Source organism: Diabrotica undecimpunctata, chromosome 1 (assembly GCF_040954645.1).
Source record: "Diabrotica undecimpunctata isolate CICGRU chromosome 1, icDiaUnde3, whole genome shotgun sequence".
NCBI lineage: Eukaryota > Metazoa > Arthropoda > Insecta > Coleoptera > Chrysomelidae > Diabrotica > Diabrotica undecimpunctata.
The window spans coordinates 17,541,925-17,559,983 of record NC_092803.1 but is presented as its reverse complement, the minus strand read 5'-3'; the positions used below and the strand labels follow the sequence as shown (position 1 = coordinate 17,559,983).

At 34.1% G+C, this 18,059-nt stretch overlaps 1 protein-coding gene across 1 annotated transcript in view; it reads left to right on the top strand.

Annotated features, from left to right (window-relative positions):
- yem (yemanuclein) overlaps positions 1-18,059 on the top strand; it is a 43,052-nt gene that overhangs the window by 10,878 nt on the left and 14,115 nt on the right. Inside the window, exons 2-9 of the mRNA XM_072537743.1 lie at positions 2,692-2,805; positions 5,827-6,088; positions 9,498-9,670; positions 11,521-11,821; positions 12,260-12,461; positions 12,927-13,163; positions 13,224-13,304; positions 13,359-14,194. Coding sequence (XP_072393844.1) covers positions 2,791-2,805; positions 5,827-6,088; positions 9,498-9,670; positions 11,521-11,821; positions 12,260-12,461; positions 12,927-13,163; positions 13,224-13,304; positions 13,359-14,194 — 2,107 coding nt within the window. The 5' untranslated portion in view covers positions 2,692-2,790. The remainder of the gene's footprint in view (positions 1-2,691; positions 2,806-5,826; positions 6,089-9,497; positions 9,671-11,520; positions 11,822-12,259; positions 12,462-12,926; positions 13,164-13,223; positions 13,305-13,358; positions 14,195-18,059) is intronic.

The following is an 18,059-nucleotide window of genomic DNA, read 5'->3' as shown; positions in this document are numbered from 1 at the left end:
TTTTTTAATGTAAATTTTTTTCACTTTTATGGGTAGGAACAGATTTATGGTCTTAGAATCCAGAAGAGGGGGAACAAGTACCTGAAGATAGAATATATAAAATTAGATCGATGATAAACTTTTTCAATAAGAGAATGGAAGAAGTTTATTGTCCTGATCTTAATTTGAGTTTAGATGAGAATGGTATTACACAGAAGACGACTTAATTTCAGACAATACTTAAAAAACAAAAAGGATAAATATGGAATTAAGTTGTATACCTACTACATCGGTATGTTGACCGAACCAAATGGTCTAATTTTAAAATTTTTAGTTTATTCTGGAATGTTTGACGATTCAGGTGGAAAAGGACATGCTAATAAAGTGGTTTTGCATCTTTTAGAAGGGAAGCTAAATGTAGGCCATTGCGCTTATATGCACAACTTTTACAACAGCTTTGATTTAGCTAAAAATTTGCTTGAATGTTCAATTTATTGCACAGGAACTCTTCGAATTGACCGTAAAAATAATTCGGCAGAAGTAAATCAAGAAAAACTTGCTAAAGCTGCAACAATTGCCCGTTGCCGAAAAGGGGTATTAGTTGGCAAATGGAAGGATAGGAGAGAAATTTACTACCTATATAACAATATAATGTCAAAACACCCTACAACAAGAAGAGGTCAGCATGTAATGAAACCGGAGCCTATTATCAGATATAATAAAAATATTACTGGTATTGACCGATATACAGTTTATTTAGTTTATGCATATTATTATACAATAATGATTATAAAATGCCCACATACTATATAAGTATTCTGGAAAAAAGATTGATCTTTACGAATTTCGTTTAGAACTCTTTAGATCACTTTTAAAAATTAATAATTCTGAAACCAAACATGTTACAAAAGATCACCTAGTAACAAAACGAGAGGTAAAAGATCTAAAGGGAAAAGTTATGAGAAAACGCTGCAAAATTTGCAAGCGAACGAAATATCCGTAAAGATACAATTTACGAATGCAAAACCTGTCCCGATCCCCTGCATTTTGTCTGGATTGCTGTTAAATATACCACATTTAAACCGGTTTTGTTTTATATACCTATATTTTGTGTTAATTTGTATTCCATGTTTTGTTTTGTAGTGGTTGTTAGTAAATAAATGTTCCTATTAAAACTGATTTTTATCAGTATTATTTACAAAACGCACCAGCGCGTCGTACAGCGTATGTGTATACAAATACTAGAGCCGAGTGCCACTGACGCTCTGGCGCTTTCACCGCCAACATTTCTTGTATATATGTGCAATGTGCATTTAGTTTAAAAATACTTACTTTATTCGAACTTTTCCAATAACTAATAACTAAACGTATATGTATCAAAAACAGTAAGCAGCTCTTGGTGTGAAAACCTACCCAGAATAGATCGGCAGTTAGCGTGTTAAGAGAGAAGAGAACAGTATTTTTGTTCCAAAGTCAAAATTAATATTTTGTAAAACACAGTCTGTTTATTTTTGTTTATTTAAAGTGTTTACATAAGAAACATGGATTATTTATAGTTGGCAGTTGAAGAATTTTTATAATTTGTTTTATGATTTTTTATGATTATCTAACATTCAAAACTTCCGACAAAAGTTTCAGAGAATAATTTGTGTTTGTTTGTGTACATTGCATCATTTACTTTTTTTCTAATTTATGAGAAAATTGATATTTAGTGTAAATCAATCTGAATCTTAAGAGCGGAGCGCAAAATTCCGGCCAATGCTTTTTAAATGCATTCATTTTTTTAGAATCCTGAGAAAACTAATAAATATTTTTGAAAAATTTAAACGCAAAATGAAAGATTACATTATTATCGAGGGCCGAAAGTCCCTTAGAATAAACAAAAAGTTTGTTTTGAATGAGATATTTGAAATTAAAAATCACACTTAATTTTCTCCTTTTTTTTTCACCCCTGTAACTTACTACAATAGACATTATAGAAGTTTTCAGGGACTCTCGGCCCTCGGTAATAAAGTAATCTTTCATTCTGCGTTTAAATTTTTCAAAAATACTTATTAGTTTTCTCAAGATTGGCCCGAAATTTTGCGCCTAAGCTTTATTACATTATACCAAATGGTAAAATAAAGTGAAGGCTGAGAATGTGATTACGATGTTTTACCTTTTCTTAATAAAAAAAAGTAAGGAATGGATTTTTATTGTTTTAACCTGATATTATCCTCAAATTGTTTTTTTCTGATATTCATATTCACATAACATTTGCACAAACTTTGCAAATATGCAAAAATATGCGAATGTGAATATTCGTTACATCACTATTAGTAAGAATTACTTACGTAATATTAAATAAAGTGATTTTTTATATTCTAATTAAACCAAACGACAGACGATGAGGCGTAAAACATAATCATGTGTGAAATTCAAATACTTCGTTAGTAATTTTAGTTTTTTTGCTCACCATTCTATATTTATTTGACAATGTTCATTCTCACAAGTTACTCTATGTTAATACAATGTCCTTCAGTGGGCACAAACTCTCGTAGGGTTTTAGTATATTATAAATTACCCAGGGGTGGAACGAGACACCCCCTCTGTCGTTAACTGCCCTATGTAGGGGACGATATTGATAAGCTTCACTGTAGCATGATCGAAAAATGTATCATTAGGAGCTTTCTATCACGGAAAATATTCAGTGAACTTTGTTTTTTGTTTTAGAGAAAATCAAAACCCGCGAAAGATTCCTCCAATTGTGTTGAAAATGGCTTGGATCCGTTTGGCGAGAATGATGATGATGTCAGAAGAATTGCGCAAGAAATGGAAGCAAAATATGTAAGTATCTATGTTTTTTCTTAATTTTTCTTTTGTAGAAGTTAAAATATAGAGACATTTTTCAAATTAGAACCGGTATATTATATTCCATAGCAATATTTGATTAGATTTCTGCTATTAGTGATAAAAGAGACAAAAAATTTCTTAAATTACAGCAGCTTCCCGGAAAACATTAATGCTGTGCGCGGTATGATTAAAGTATATCCACATGTTACATCTATCATGAGATTCATTCAAAGTTGGAAATAGTCATGAGTCAAATACAAACAATTTTGTATGTCTATTTGGCAGTGAGAAAGATGATTGTGTAATCGCTGAATTCCTCATAATTTGACTGATGCTCATTCTGACTTCAGAACACATCATACCATAAATCCATAACTATTAAGGTAACATCGGGTAAACAAACACAGTTCTGGCAGCAATTAGTGTTCCCGGTAAGGGTCTAAAATAAATATTTATTTGAAATATAAAAGTAAAAAGGGATTTTTAAGGCTTACCTCGTCAAGAGACCACTTAAAAAAAATTTCGTCTTGTATGCTGGACGTTCAGAAAGAGAACATTTGCGGGGACGCGGTTAGGTAACCAGCGCTCGAATTTTTTGAGGCCAAAATCGGAACTTGCTATGAACTGCAGTTGGACCATTGAGAAGGATTACAATTTTCATGAAATATAAAGGACTAACTTTTAACCAGAAGTTTTTGCAAGAAGAAATAAACACAACATTTAACGACATTGCAACACATAATAGGAAAGATATAGATACAATGTGGAACGAGATCAAAGATGTATTGGTAACAACAACAATAAACAACATCAAACAGGAAAGACAAATAAAACAACCATGGATGACACAACAGATTTTAGAGCTGATGGAGCAAAGAAGAGAATTTAAGAATAAAGACGCAGAAAAGTACAAGGAACGCCACAAAAAGGTACTTAAAGAAATAAAATTAGCACAAGAATCCTGGCTGTTAAAAAGATGCTTAGAAATAGAGATCCTACAGAAAAAACATGATATATTCAATATGCACAGGAAGATCAAAGAAATGGCAGGAATATATATAACAACAATGCCCACTGCACTGTTTATTAAAGATGAAAACTTACTATTCAATACGCAAGAAAAACTGGACAGATGGCAGGAATATATAGCAGAACTGTTCAGTGACAACCAACATATTGAAGTATATGACAACGTCGAGAAAGGACCAACAATAACAAAATCAGAAGTAAGATCTGCTATAAGTCGTCTAAAAAACAACAAAGCGCCAGGACCTGATGGAATATATGCTGAGGTATTGAAATTGATAGAAGATAATCAACTTGACATTATGACAGAATTATTTAACAGTATATATGAAACAGGAACTTTACCAAAAGATTGGTACATGTCCATATTTATAACACTGCCAAAAAAAGCAAATACTAAGAAATGTGAAGATTAAACATCATCCATGCTCGCATATACAAGAAATTGGAGGAGGGTATTGCTGATGTACAATTTGGATTTCGCAGCGGTCTTGGCACAAGAGAAGCACTTTTTAGCATACAAGTATTGATACAACGAGCAAGAGATGTTAATACAGATGTCTTTGCCTGTGTCATTGACTTCGAAAAGGCATTTGACAAAGTACAGCAAGAGAGGCTTATCGAAACTTTTCGAATCACAAACATCATCGATGACAAGGATATAAGAAAATAGCCAATCTCTATAGGAAATAAGTAGCCAAGATTCGAGTAGACAATCAATTATATAATTATCCGATGAAGTCCCAATACAAAGAGGAGTACGACAAGGTTGTATACTCTCGCCTTTGCTGTTTAATGCGTACTCTGAACATCTATTTCGAGAAGCTTTGGGAGAAACGACTGATGGCGTGGTTGTTAACGGTGAAGTAATAAATAATCTAAGATATGCAGACGACACTGTCCTTGTTGCAGATAGTGCTGAAGTATTACAAAGACTGATAGATCAAGTAGTTAACATCGGTAGAAAATATGGAATGAAACTTAATAATAAGAAGGCGAAAATTATGATCATAAGCAAAAACTAAGATACAGATGCAAAGTTTATGGCAGACAATGAGGTATTGGATAGAACAGAAAAAAATAACATACCTAGGATGCAACATCACGGACAGCTGGGATCACTCATACGAGATTAAATGTAGGATCGAAAAAGCAAGGAGTGCCTTCCAACAGATGAAGAAAGTTCTCTACAATTTAACCTTGAACTTACATCTCCGACTCAAAATCCTTAATTGTTATGTGTTCTCTGTTCTTATGTATGGAGCAGAGGCATGGACACTCACTGATGCGTCTTGTAGACGGTTGCAGTCTTTCGAGATGTGGTGCTATCGTCGTCTGCTCAGAATATCATATTTACATCATATAACTAACGATGCAGTAATGCAACGTTTACAAAAAGAACCTGAAGTCTTGAAATCCATTAAAGAAAGAAAGTTAGCATACTTCGGACATACAGTGAGAAATGAAAATAAATACAGAATACTACTATTGATATTAGAAGGGAAAATAGAAGGAAATAGAGGACCAGGACGCCGCCGAATATCCTGGCTTAAGAATTTGAGACAGTGGACAGGTATGGCCACCACAGACCTATTTCGAACAGCTGCTAATAAAATACGATGGGCCATTGTGGTAGCCAACATCCATAGAGGATAGGCACTGGCAGAAGAAGAAACTTTTGACCATAATCATAGAAACTGTGCTATAATGCGATTCCAAATCGTTTACGATATAAAAGTAAACATAGAAGAGAAAAGGGTGTGTCCCAGAGAGAAATGGATGGTACAAAAAAATAGGAAGAAGTGGAGCATATATCTAAAAATAAAAGAAATATCTAATACAAACCACGGAAAATTTTTGGTAATACAAATATATAGAGAGAAGGTAACCTGTTGCAGTAGGCATAATTCCTCTGCGAATATTACTTATATTCTTATCCTTGTTAAATTCAATAAAATATGTAATTATATATGTCGATTTTGTTTGCAGGGCTCCGGAGTGACAAAGAAGAAGCGAAAAGGAAGAAAGGACGATTACGCGGATATAGGTATGGGCTACGACGAGTCCGATCCGTTCATAGATAATACCGACGGTTACGATGAGATCATACCGCGGAACGTTACGACGCTCCACGGAGGTTTCTACGTCAATTCCGGTGCGCTTGTATTCAAGACTGATGATGAGGGCAGTTCAAACGCTTCCTCTTCCGATCCCTCGTCACCTGATGCTTCCTCGTCGTCTGAGAGCGAAGGTAAGTCGGTCTTTTTGAGTTTAACTAAGTTTTAACAGTTCCTGTGAGATCAGAGCGCTTTACCACTAGTGGGATTAATATTAAGCCTGGTAAAACAAAAGAATAATTTTAGGGTAAGAGAAAAATACTCGTATAGTCGGTTCGCTATTCCCAGTCCGAACTGTCTAGTGAATTTAGTAATTTTTTTTTGCGAATTTAGTTACTTTTTGACAGACTAGAAGTGGCTAGAAATTACTATACAATTAAGCACACATGCTCATATCCAATATTAATGTAAACAAGCGTGAATAAAATAGAACTTTACGAATTTCTGACAATCAATATTTATTTATTTACACCATATCAGTCGCCTAGATTCAAAACCCGACAAGTCACAATTTTTTCAAAACCGTTTTTATTAGATATAAGAATTTGAAATACATAAACCTACAAGTCCATAATACATTTATCAAGCAAATCTCGACATATCCGATAATTATAGGCTCCCAAAAATGTACCTTAGATGCAAATACCGACAGGTCCATTCTCGTTTTAAATGCAAAAGCCGACACTTCCAATCGGCCAATAGACCAGTAGTATTTTACTCGCCACCTGATTTCGGTTGACAACGTGTTAGTCAAGCAGATCAGTTTAGTTTTTGCTTTTAATTAAGTTGTTTGCAGTGTGTGTAATAAATTGCTAAAATAATGGATTCATTGGCAACTTTAAATACTGTTGGACAGTTTATTAATATAAAACAATGTGATGTGACAAAGGCTCGAAAAAGAGCGAAGGTCGAAACAAGAAGAGAATAGGCAAAACGTGCAAGGCATAACCTATAATATTACAATAAATTAGTACATTATTTGTGATGAAATAATTATTTTTAGGTATGCTGCCAAAACATTACTTGTGTACCCCACTTGCGGCCATAAGTGAAAGCCATATCAACCATTTCAATGTACATCTCATCTGTCCATGAACGATATAAGAGACTTTCATTCAGCTTTGTATTAAAATAAGGATAAAAGGGGACAAGACATGTTCATTTTACGCCACATTGACTCACATATCCCGGTAAGACAAAGGAAACGAACAGCCAACAAAAATAAACCAAAATCTTGTATTTTATCCTACAAATTGAAGAGAAGTGACAGCCTAATTGTTCCTGTATGTCGAACAGCTGTCCAGGGTATTCTGGGAATTAAAAAAGGTAGAATTTTAAACATGAAAAACTACAAGAAGCATTCGCTTATTCCTACCGAAAGAAGGGGCGGAGATCGAATTGGGCAAACAACGAAGATAAACAACAATCTATAAAAAAATTCATTGAGTCCCTAAAATGTGCGGATCACATTGCCGTTCAAAAACATTCAATAGAATTTATTTGCCTGCTGAATTAAGTATCTCAAAATTATGGAGAATATGCAACAACAAAATGGCCCAAAACGAAGACTTTAAAGTCAAAGAATGTTTCTTTAGAGATTATTTTAACAAAAATTTTAACGTTGGCTTTGGAACTCCGAAGACAGATTTGTGTTCAACTTGTTTACAGTACAAATCCAGCATAAAAGGCGAGACTGACAAAGCAAAAAAAACTAGTCTGGGAGCACAACAACGTCTCCACAAAGTAAGAAGTGAGAGTTTCAGTAGACTTCTTCAAGAAGAAAGAGACGACATGGTCACATTTTCATTTGATTGTCAGAAGAATTTGGCGCTACCAAAACTTCCGGATCAGTCGGCTTATTTCAGTATGCAACTTAATTTTTATCACCTAACTGTAGTTTGTGGATCTTCAAAAAGTAAATTAACTCCAGAAAATGTTACGTCATATGTTTGGACGGAGTTGGACCATCATAGAAGTTCAAACGAAATATCGTCGTTCTTGCACCACTTCCTTTCAAATTTTAATTTTGTGGATAATGTACGTGTTCTTCGGCTTATTTGCGATGGGTGTGGAGCACAGAATAAAAATTCCACGGTCATCACCATGCTGAGCTATTGGCTTCAGTTTGAAGCTCCAAGACAAATAAAGGAAATTGAGATAGTGTTTCCCGTTGTGGGTCATTCTTATATTCCCCCTGATCGTGTGTTTGGACAAATTGAAAGAATTTATAAAAAAAACACAAGGTAATTGTTCATCCTGATGAATATGTAAAGTTAATCAAAAAGTTTGCCAGTGTTTACAGAGCTGGAACTGGTGTTGCAATTGAGGACTGGAAGGCTGAAACTTAAAAGTAATAAAACAACCAGGCTATTGGCATTTTAAGTTCCAACCGTCAAAGAGAGTAATCATTACAAGAGGACAAACAGTACCACTTATAAGGGGTGAGGCATTTAAAACTGACTTATGCGCCCCCAAAAGCTTGTGTAAAAGAGGGAAAAAAGTCTCACTAATTAGTCCAAGAACACTGAAGGCTGAGATAGCGATTAAAGAAGATAAGAAAAAAAGTATTACTAAGCTATTGGAGAAACACTACGGAAAGGGATGGCAAGATAGAGATGAACTGGTCTTTTTCAAAGAAGTATTCCACGAAGCTATAGAGGAGGGACAAGGCAGTGAGGCAAACGAAGAGGAAGATAATTGCGAAGCAGAAACAGTTAGCTTTGCAATATAAAATAGTGGATAAATGTTATCTTGCCTTGTTGAGTAATTAAACTTATTTTTCTAATAGATTTCGATTTTCTTTTCTTTCAAAATATTAAATTCATCTGCAAACCCCGACATGTCCAAAATATATCATACAATTACCTGTTTCTGGGGGCCCCTAGATTTTTTCAAAGTGTTTTTTATGTATTATTATCAAAAACCTCAATTTTCTCAAAAAGTCGCTGCTTAATTTAATAGGATATAGATTTTACAAGTTTTTCTTCATTATCTCAAATCTCATTTATCTGGACGGGTTTTGAATCTAGGCGACTGATATAATGTATAATAACAAATAATAAAATTATAAGCGTCATTAATACAAATATTTAGTGGAATATGTTAAATTATAACAACTGAAATATATTTTTTAAATACATACTACCCAAAATTTTATGGGTTTAATATACACTTCCACTATTTATAATAATTCTTCTTTTTTCAATGAAAGAAGTCTGTAATAAAAGTTTATTTAAGCTGTTAATACTGTGAGCTAGGAACTTTTGTGTTGTAGGTTTCCAGCTATGAATCTGTCAAAATATGCCCGAGCTAAGCGAATGGGGCTTTATGCGATTTCTTCGTAACTATCTTTTTCTTTGCCTTTCAATTTGCCACTGCCACTTTTTCCTGTATATAAAAACTTATATCTTTCGATTAAATTCACACAGGTCAGAATGTAATTGATTGTAAACTTGTATTCTCTTAAATACTGTCATATTATTATTCTATAATAAAAATGTTCTTTAACACATTCACTCAAAGTTTACGTTGTCCTTGTTTTAGGTGAAGAAAAGCAGACACCCAAAAACCGAAAAAGAATTTTGGATAGCTCAGCCGATAGTGATAGCGATACTGCCAATCCTGCCCAAAAGGAAAAGAAACTCAAAGTACAATCAGCAGCCACTAGCATGCATCAAGCTATCCAAAAGAAACTGTTCAGTACGAGTAAAATACAGGTATGCAGTTTATTTTTCCATTATTGCTACATTTGATAGTATGTCACTATATTCTTAAATGTATTCAGTTTTTTTTTTAAGCAACTCACATTAAGATTTTTACTAATTTGATTGTGACTGTATTAACGTTACTATCTGACTTGGCAAAACTACTATTTCTTGTATACTACTACGTGATTGTATTGCATCAAAGTATTTTATTATTTAACATGTGCTCTTAACATTTATTACAGCGGGCTTGCAAAGTCTCTACACTTTAAAAATAAATTACACAGGCAGACAGGCATGAGACCCAGAAAACAGAGTATACTTTTCCTAAGATTTTTGGTGTGCTGAATACGAATCTGAGCTCCAAATTGCAGAATTGGCGCTGGTTTTTGAGATAACGTAACCTAAAAGTACAAAAATAGCTGTTTTTGGCATAGACGTTGAATACGTAGACTGAGTGCTGTAATATAGACCCGTTCCCCCAGTACGACAGAGAAAAATGATGCAAAGCAGTTCCTGCATTTCTTTTATAACGGCCGTAGTTTATTGACCACGTGATCTTCGCATTACCAAACACAAGTGAGATAGCAACTTAAATATAACTTACCTGTTTGATGTAGCAAGTCAAGTGGTAGCTACGCGTTATTGTTTCTGCTTTTGGACCTGGATAATCGGGGCTCCAATATTCAATTCAATATTCAATGCTCAAGAAATTGAAATTCCCAAAACATCCCAATCTCTCTCTGTTGTCCCATTCTCCATCGTTTAGGCCTCTCTTACTCATGGCGTCGTCTACTTTGTTCCTCCAGGATTTTCGCGGTCGTCCTCTTTTCCTCCTTCCTATGAGGCTCCATTCGGTTATTCTCTTTATCCATCTGCTGTCACTAGTTCTTCTTACATGTCCATACCACTTTAATCTTTTTTGTTCTATGTATGTTAGTATGTCTGTTTCTATTGACGTTCTTTGCTTTATTTCGTCATTCGCAGGCATTCCATCTCTGTTGCTACTATCTTACTGCTGTTTTTCTTGTTTATGATCCAATTTTCAGCCCCATATGTCATAATACTTCGCACTAATGTTTTATAAATCTGTGTTTTTGTCTTCATATTTAGGTGTCTATCCCACCATACTGAGTTAAGTTGGCGGATTGCTGTTCTTGTTTGTCCTAATCTTTGTGTAATTTCTTCCTCTGTTGTTGCCTTTTTCGTGATTATAAACCCCAAGTATTTGAATTTATCCTTTCCTTTGATTGTTACGTTGTCATCAATCTGTAGATCTTCTATGTCTTCTTCACTTGTAGATAGGTACTCTGTTTTCGAGAGTTAAAAATCTAGGCCAGCCTTGGTATATTCTTCTTGTAGTTTCTTCATGATGTAGCTGAGGTCGTCTTGGTTTTGTGCAATCACTACTTGATCGTCTGCAAAGCTTAACGTATATAGGTATTCGTTCCGTACCGGTACTCCCATGCCTTCGCATTTTCTTTTCCATATAGTCAAGGCTTTCTCTAAGTATATTTTGAATATAGTTGGAGATGTGGAACAACCCTGCAGGAGCCCTTTTGTTGTGTTGAAGTGTCCTATGATTCTTGTTCCCATTTTAATGGGCACTTTATTTTCTTTATACAGAGCTTTTGTAGCTTCTATGAGTTCCGTCTGTATTTCTAATTTGTACATTGCCTTCCATAGTTCTGATCTAAGAAAATGACGATCCTCAATAATGGTTGTAAAAGATACTCTGATAATGAAGATTGAGTTCCTGTCAAGACCTATATTTTTTTTGGCATATTGTACATATGAATGTACAACAGTAATTAGCTTAATCACGCATTTTTTAAATTATTAATTTTTTTTTTTCGTTACAGGTGAAGAAAAGGCGTTTGATAGATCCTCTTAAAAAGACTGTGAAAGACTTACTGCGAGAGAAACGCGAGGATCTCAACATGACCGTACCAGAGGAGTTGAAGACTGTGGAGGATAACGTCGAGAAAGAATCCTCGAAAGAAAATAAGAAGCCAATGAATATTACCAGTGTCACGGATGCCATAGAATCTGTTTTGAAAAAAGTGGTTCAAGAAGAAGATCAGTTAGATAATAACAATATAAATCAAACCAAACCGCCTTCTGAGGTCACTCCGAATGTCGTACTGACTCAAAATAAAAGTGGTAAGTGTCTCTGATTGGAAATACTCTACTATAAGGGTAAAATTAGTGTAATTTAAATAGTTACCCAATATTTATTGGTCTTGATCGATATATTAATATTCTTATCATCAAAATAGAGAACTTATACACTGGGATAACTTTTGGTGAATGTTCAATATTGTCTTGGGTTCTTCCATATAAAGTGATCTATATAAAGATATGAGATTCATATATTTTGGGTTAAAGGAGACTTTTATGTTCGAGCATTCTTTTGGGTTCCTGCAGGTTGTTCGACCAATATAAGTTTTTGACAATTGGCTCACGCAAGCCAACCAAAGAAGGTGATATCTGATATGCTCACTTTAATGTTGAAGAAAAATATAAGTCTAAAGAATGAAGCAAAGAACCATTTTGTTTATTTACTACTAAACTTGTTGGTTAACGGTTTTTTCTTTTCAGACTCTCAACATTCTCTGACTAAAGAAAAGGACAACAAGCCACAGCTCACTAGGTTAGAAAAAGAGGAAATGGTGAAGTTACCAGAAAATTTACCAGCAGATATAGAAGACTTGGTATCGAAGATGAAGGAAGCAGCATTAAATTATAAGGGAGAGGGTAAAAAGGCGTTCTTCACGAAGGAAGTGAACTCGATGCTTTTAAAGTAAGTTTTTGTCGTTTTCTTGCTATTTACTTTCTTTAATGATAATTAAGCATAATTTTAGTTGAAAATACAAATTTTCTTGTATTTTGGCATTAGTACGAAGAACTCCAATTACTTATTTGTTTGAAAATATTTTCAAATATACAGGCCACCCATATCGACAGAGAAGAATAATTTTTTTTAATGGAACACCCTGTATATATTTTTTACATTTTTGGGATTTTTCTCGATGTTCTTGTTTCGGTATTACAAGGTTTTGCAATGTTATACGAGGTAGTTTAATATAGTCTACTATTGTCCAAAATTATTAGCATGGCAAAATGGCATGACATTTTTTTTTCGGGCCACAGTCTTCTTGTAACTATCTTCAATGATCTTTTAACTAAACTAATTTTGTATATGTTGTACAATAAATACAAAATAATGATCTAAATTTTATATTATTTATATTATATTTTGTTTCAGTCTTGAAAAAAGAAGCAAAAGCATAAGTAAATCGTCAAGGGTGAAAGTCTACGAACATCTTTCTCAGTATGTGAATTGTACAAAAGACACATTAACACGTCGTGCTAGAGTTCTAGATCTTGAAGACAGCGAGAGGCGATTGAAGATCTTAGAGAATAAGTTAAAATCATCTGTCGCCGCCGTAATGCCGATGTTGGAAGAGAAGTATCAGCAGGAGAGCGAAAAAATCATGCAAAAGTAAGGTTTTGTCCTAATACTCCTTATATTCTATGCTGTTTTTTAATGTAATTTTTTTAGGTTCCCCAAAGGTGATAATAACGAAGATATGAAAGCATTGAAGCTCCCCAGAAGGAAGTTTGTCTGGTCTGAAGAAACTAAGTAAGTAGTAACCATTATTTTAATTTCAAATAAACTAATATGTTGGTTTTTTAGAAAATTTTTGAAGGACGTAGTAAGTTTAAAGAAACGTTGCTTGACCCTCGAAGGTAAATGCAAAGATAACTTACTAGAAGAGCAAATTATGGATTACTTAAGAAAACAGATCATACCGATGTGGCCGACGGGGTGGATGTACGTGAACGTCATGACGAAAATTATCAATAGCATGCAAGATAACTCTAAGTCTGCTTCTTCGTCCTCCAGTTCGCAGTCGAGTACCAGCACGGTCACTGTCAAATCAGTTAAACATTCCAATCTTTCTATAACGCCTGTCACCAATGGCAAAACTAACACAGAAAAGCCGGAAATTACTAATAGTCTTACTGTTACCAAAGTAGTTAATAATAGTGAGATCGATTCCGCGAAAAAGAACCATTTGATTCCAGATATCACCATAATTAAAGAGAAAGATGAGAGAAGTAGCTCCAGCTCTTATAAAGATCTGGAAATTATCACTAAGCATCCCAGTCCACCCAAAGTTGATCCCAAGGATGTACCCGCTGACTTATCGATACCTCCCAACAAAAGCGATGTCGTCGAGCTCGGCAGTGATGATTCCCAATTTCTCGAAGTCAATAAAGTGAAACCAGAACAGGGAAAACCTCTGACTTACCAAAAGCAACCGAAGCAAACTGAGATGTTTAAGCCATACGCCGACGACATATCGATCGAACGGAACATTCCAGAAAAACCGAAAGTTTCATCGTATGAAGAACATCGTCTACCTCATGCCGAAATCATACCCCAAGTTGCTCAGCATGTTGATCATTCGTATCCAAACAAAGAAAAGGCTGGCGGACAGTCGTCGTACTCCGAAAAAAGCAAACAAGGTAAGTTTAATTCGCAAAAGTACGCCTCATTTTTTATGACCATCTTACCGCTATGGTATATTGAGGTTTTGATTAGAAATATTCCAAAGCGGTCATTTTAATTTTTTTAATAGATGTATTTGGAATGTTTTATCACCATATTATACTTATTCGGTATATTATCTATCTGTTGTACTCAATAACCGAATTCGGCCATTGACCGAAATTTAACCCAAAACGCGTTGTGAATTTCGTTTATTTCTCACATAGCGTTTCTGGTATTTTTGACGTGCATATAACGCGTTGTGAATATAATGCGAAGCTACGAAGACCGTCGGACACCTAAGACGATTTTTCGCGTTATGGGCAATACAAATACCTACAAAGCTAAACTTCTAATTTTATTTAAAAAATGTAAATAATAAAAATGATGGCTATAATAGATGTAAATGATGCTAAATGATGTAAATAAAAATACAAATACCCACATAACGAAACTTAATTTTATTTAAAAAACGCAGATAACAATAAGTTTTCAACACAAAAATTTTTAGGGCCAAATTTCTTCATTTTTTTTGTGTATGTCAGCCATCCACGAAACTTTGAATTACATTGTTTGTTCCTTGGTTTACAGGAATATTTATTTTACAGTTGCATCTGAGAAAACGTTGACCAGAACCTTTGGATCACATATTTGCCACAGTTCGCAAGGGTATTTTCTTACTACTAATATCATTTGATTCAAACATGAATTGCGAATCGGTTTGAAGGAGTTCATTTCTTGAAAATAATCCATCCAGTGATCCATTCACAGTACTGAGTTTGTACAAGCCATCATTATTAATTTCAGAAACAATGGCTAATACATTTCTTGGAGTTCATCGATCTCTATCAACATCCGGCACTCGAATCAAAACATTAGTTCCTTTTTTAAAAGGAGCAAAATCTTTTATTTAACCCACATATCATCTTTGATGCCTGAACTCTCATCATTTTATGTGATTCTTCTCTCTTATTCAATATTCTCTTACTTCTTTGGGTTAACTGATCATTGCCGTCATTTTTGCCTTCTTGTATATTGGGTGCATCTTCATTATTTTTAATCAGGTTATTATTATCCAGGATTTCTAAAGATTCATTCATATATTTGTCTTGATTCTCTAAATTATCTTGACAGGGTTCTAACTGTTGCTTTGTTCTCCATTTTTTAAATAATCATCATCAAGTTCGTTTTTCATGCTCTTTATTAATTCTTCCAAGTCTTTTTCATTTTGTAGTTTATCAAGGACATCTTTCGGAAGGTCTGCATCTTCTAAACCATTTGTTTGTCTGCTGCCAAACATGACGTCATCTTAATTAGCTCTCTCTACAGAACCTTGGCTTTGTGTCTTGGTCGACCGTGAACTATTTTCAGACCAGACCACATTGTAGTTAGTTCTACAATAACCGAGTTGGCAAACTCACGGCTGTTATTAATTTGCAAAATATATGGAGCACCTACTAAACAAAAAATATCAACCAATAAGTGCTGTTTTTTTTTCAATGGTCTCAAAAACAAAAATTTAGTCAAATTATTAGCTCTTTATAATTACCTGATATCTACAGTTCATATATTTAGAAATTATAGGCTTAACAACCAAGCCTGTCTTTGGATTTTTTTCCTTCAACTGGCATAACATTTACTAAGGTACAAGTATATAATTTCTCGGGTTATATTTGCGTATTTTTTCTTTAACTCATCCTCCATTCCTAGAAACAATAAAAAAATGTTTGAAGTTTAAAGTAAAAAAGACTTTTTGACAACAACTTGCCAGATAGAGAGGGAGAGAGGGGGGGCACCTAAAGACTGTGCCTAACGCATAGTTAAAAAACGGAAATACGTACCTAGCTTTTTCTCTTTTATGTCCTATATTTATGTGGGCTGTATGCACAATATCTAATAATTGCTCAAGATGAACAAAAAATTTGATTTCCTCCTGATTTCACATAGTGTGTCTTTTTGCTATCAGATGTTCATTTTTTCCAATGTTTAATAATTCATATCGATTGAGTCTTCAATAATGTTTAGATAATAGTCCTTTGCCGAATCTTCGCAATTCTTGTACTTTTTTAACCTCATAAATTAGTTTTAAATAGTCGCCTTCTAAAAGTAGCGTAGACCTTATACTTGACTCCACGTAAAGTTTATTTAACCCATCCTCGAATTCCTTTTTAAGATTTTCGATCGATTCACCCATTGTATCAGAAACTACACTGAATAAGACTCGTGTTATCGGCAAAATTCGATAGGCGATTTCTGTATTTCTCTTTGTGAGTATTTATATTAGCCATAAAGCAAAATTCGTCGTGTGTTTCTGACGGCCTTCGTAGTTTCGCATTGTAGGTCATTGTTATTTATCCACAACGCGAGAAATAAACGAAATTCACAACGTGTTGTGGTTATAAATGTTGGTCAATGGCCAAATTCGGATATTGAGTACAACATCTAAAGAGAAAAAAATATTTCAAACAAATTTAGAAAATTTGATTTATGAAAAAGCTGCTACTAGTTTACTTTCACAGACAGTAAATATAAACTAACAACTAATAAAATATTCAATATATAACTAAAACGTAGACAATTCGTTTTGTTTTTAGAAAATACATTTATGTAACCTCAAAGAAAATGACACAACACGTCATAGTCTTAGTCCAGGATTACCACCATTTTTTGAAAATAGTTCCACTATCTGAAAAGAATATGCAAATGTTTCCAAGAGACTGAAAAGTGTTAATGATCGGCTGATTATGAGATTTTTAGCCAATTAGAGTCTTTTTTCGTGTGAAATCAGCAAAGTTTATTCTCGGTTTGTTGAGTTGTTGGCCATCGAAGTATTTTTCGTGTTCATGTTCGTAAATTAATTACATAACTGTAATCCAGTAGTAAGATTTTTTGTTATTAAAATCATTATGAAGTTATTTGAAATGGCAATCAACCGGTGTGGTCTCGAACGAATTAAATAAAACTTGAACATCTTGTGCGGTAGTTCAAAATCAACTGAGCCAAAGAGCGAAGGTATTGTACAGCAAACGTGATTTGAGCTGAACTAGTTTATCAGGGCCATATTTAATCAGTTCTATTGGTATTTCCTCCGGTCCTGGAGCCTACTCATTTTTCATAACGTTGACGTGATTTTTAATCTCTTCTCTTTAATTCGATCCATAATTCCGGAGATATTAGAGTTAACTTACTGCGTTCTTTTCTATCTGTTCTACTTCCGTTATTAGATTCCAGGCTTCTTTACTTCTTGCGGGACCCATAAAAGTTTCTACATTATCGCAGGCTTTATTTCATATCTCATTTTGGCTTTATTTTTGTTTACTTCTTTCTTTAAATTTTTATACTGTTCTATTCCTTTATTCCACCATTCATTTCTAATCTCTAGAATATCCACTTCTCGCATAGCTTCGTCCATTGCTGCAACGTCAAGAGCTTTCTTAATTTCGTTGTACGTATTAATTGGTGAGGAGTATCAAACATTGTTAATTTCAAATTCAACCTCATTCGATGTAGAAACTGGGTAGACTAATTTTCAAAACCTTGTAGGTTATATCTCTTTATGAAATGTCTTGCAGTATCATTGAACTTTCATTTTCATTTTGTCGTTGGTTTTCTTTAAATGTAAGTAGTAGTAACGGTCGAAGTAAATGGTGATCAGATCCACACTCTGCTCCTCGATGGATTATAACGTTAACCTTTATTGTGGAGTGTTGCTTGCATATACAGTAATCGGTTATTGATTTCAAATTTCTCGTTTGTTAGGTCCACTTGAATTTATGAATATCCTTTCCGCTGATAGTATCCATTCATATTTAAATTCATATGATGGCAGGAACTTATTAATCT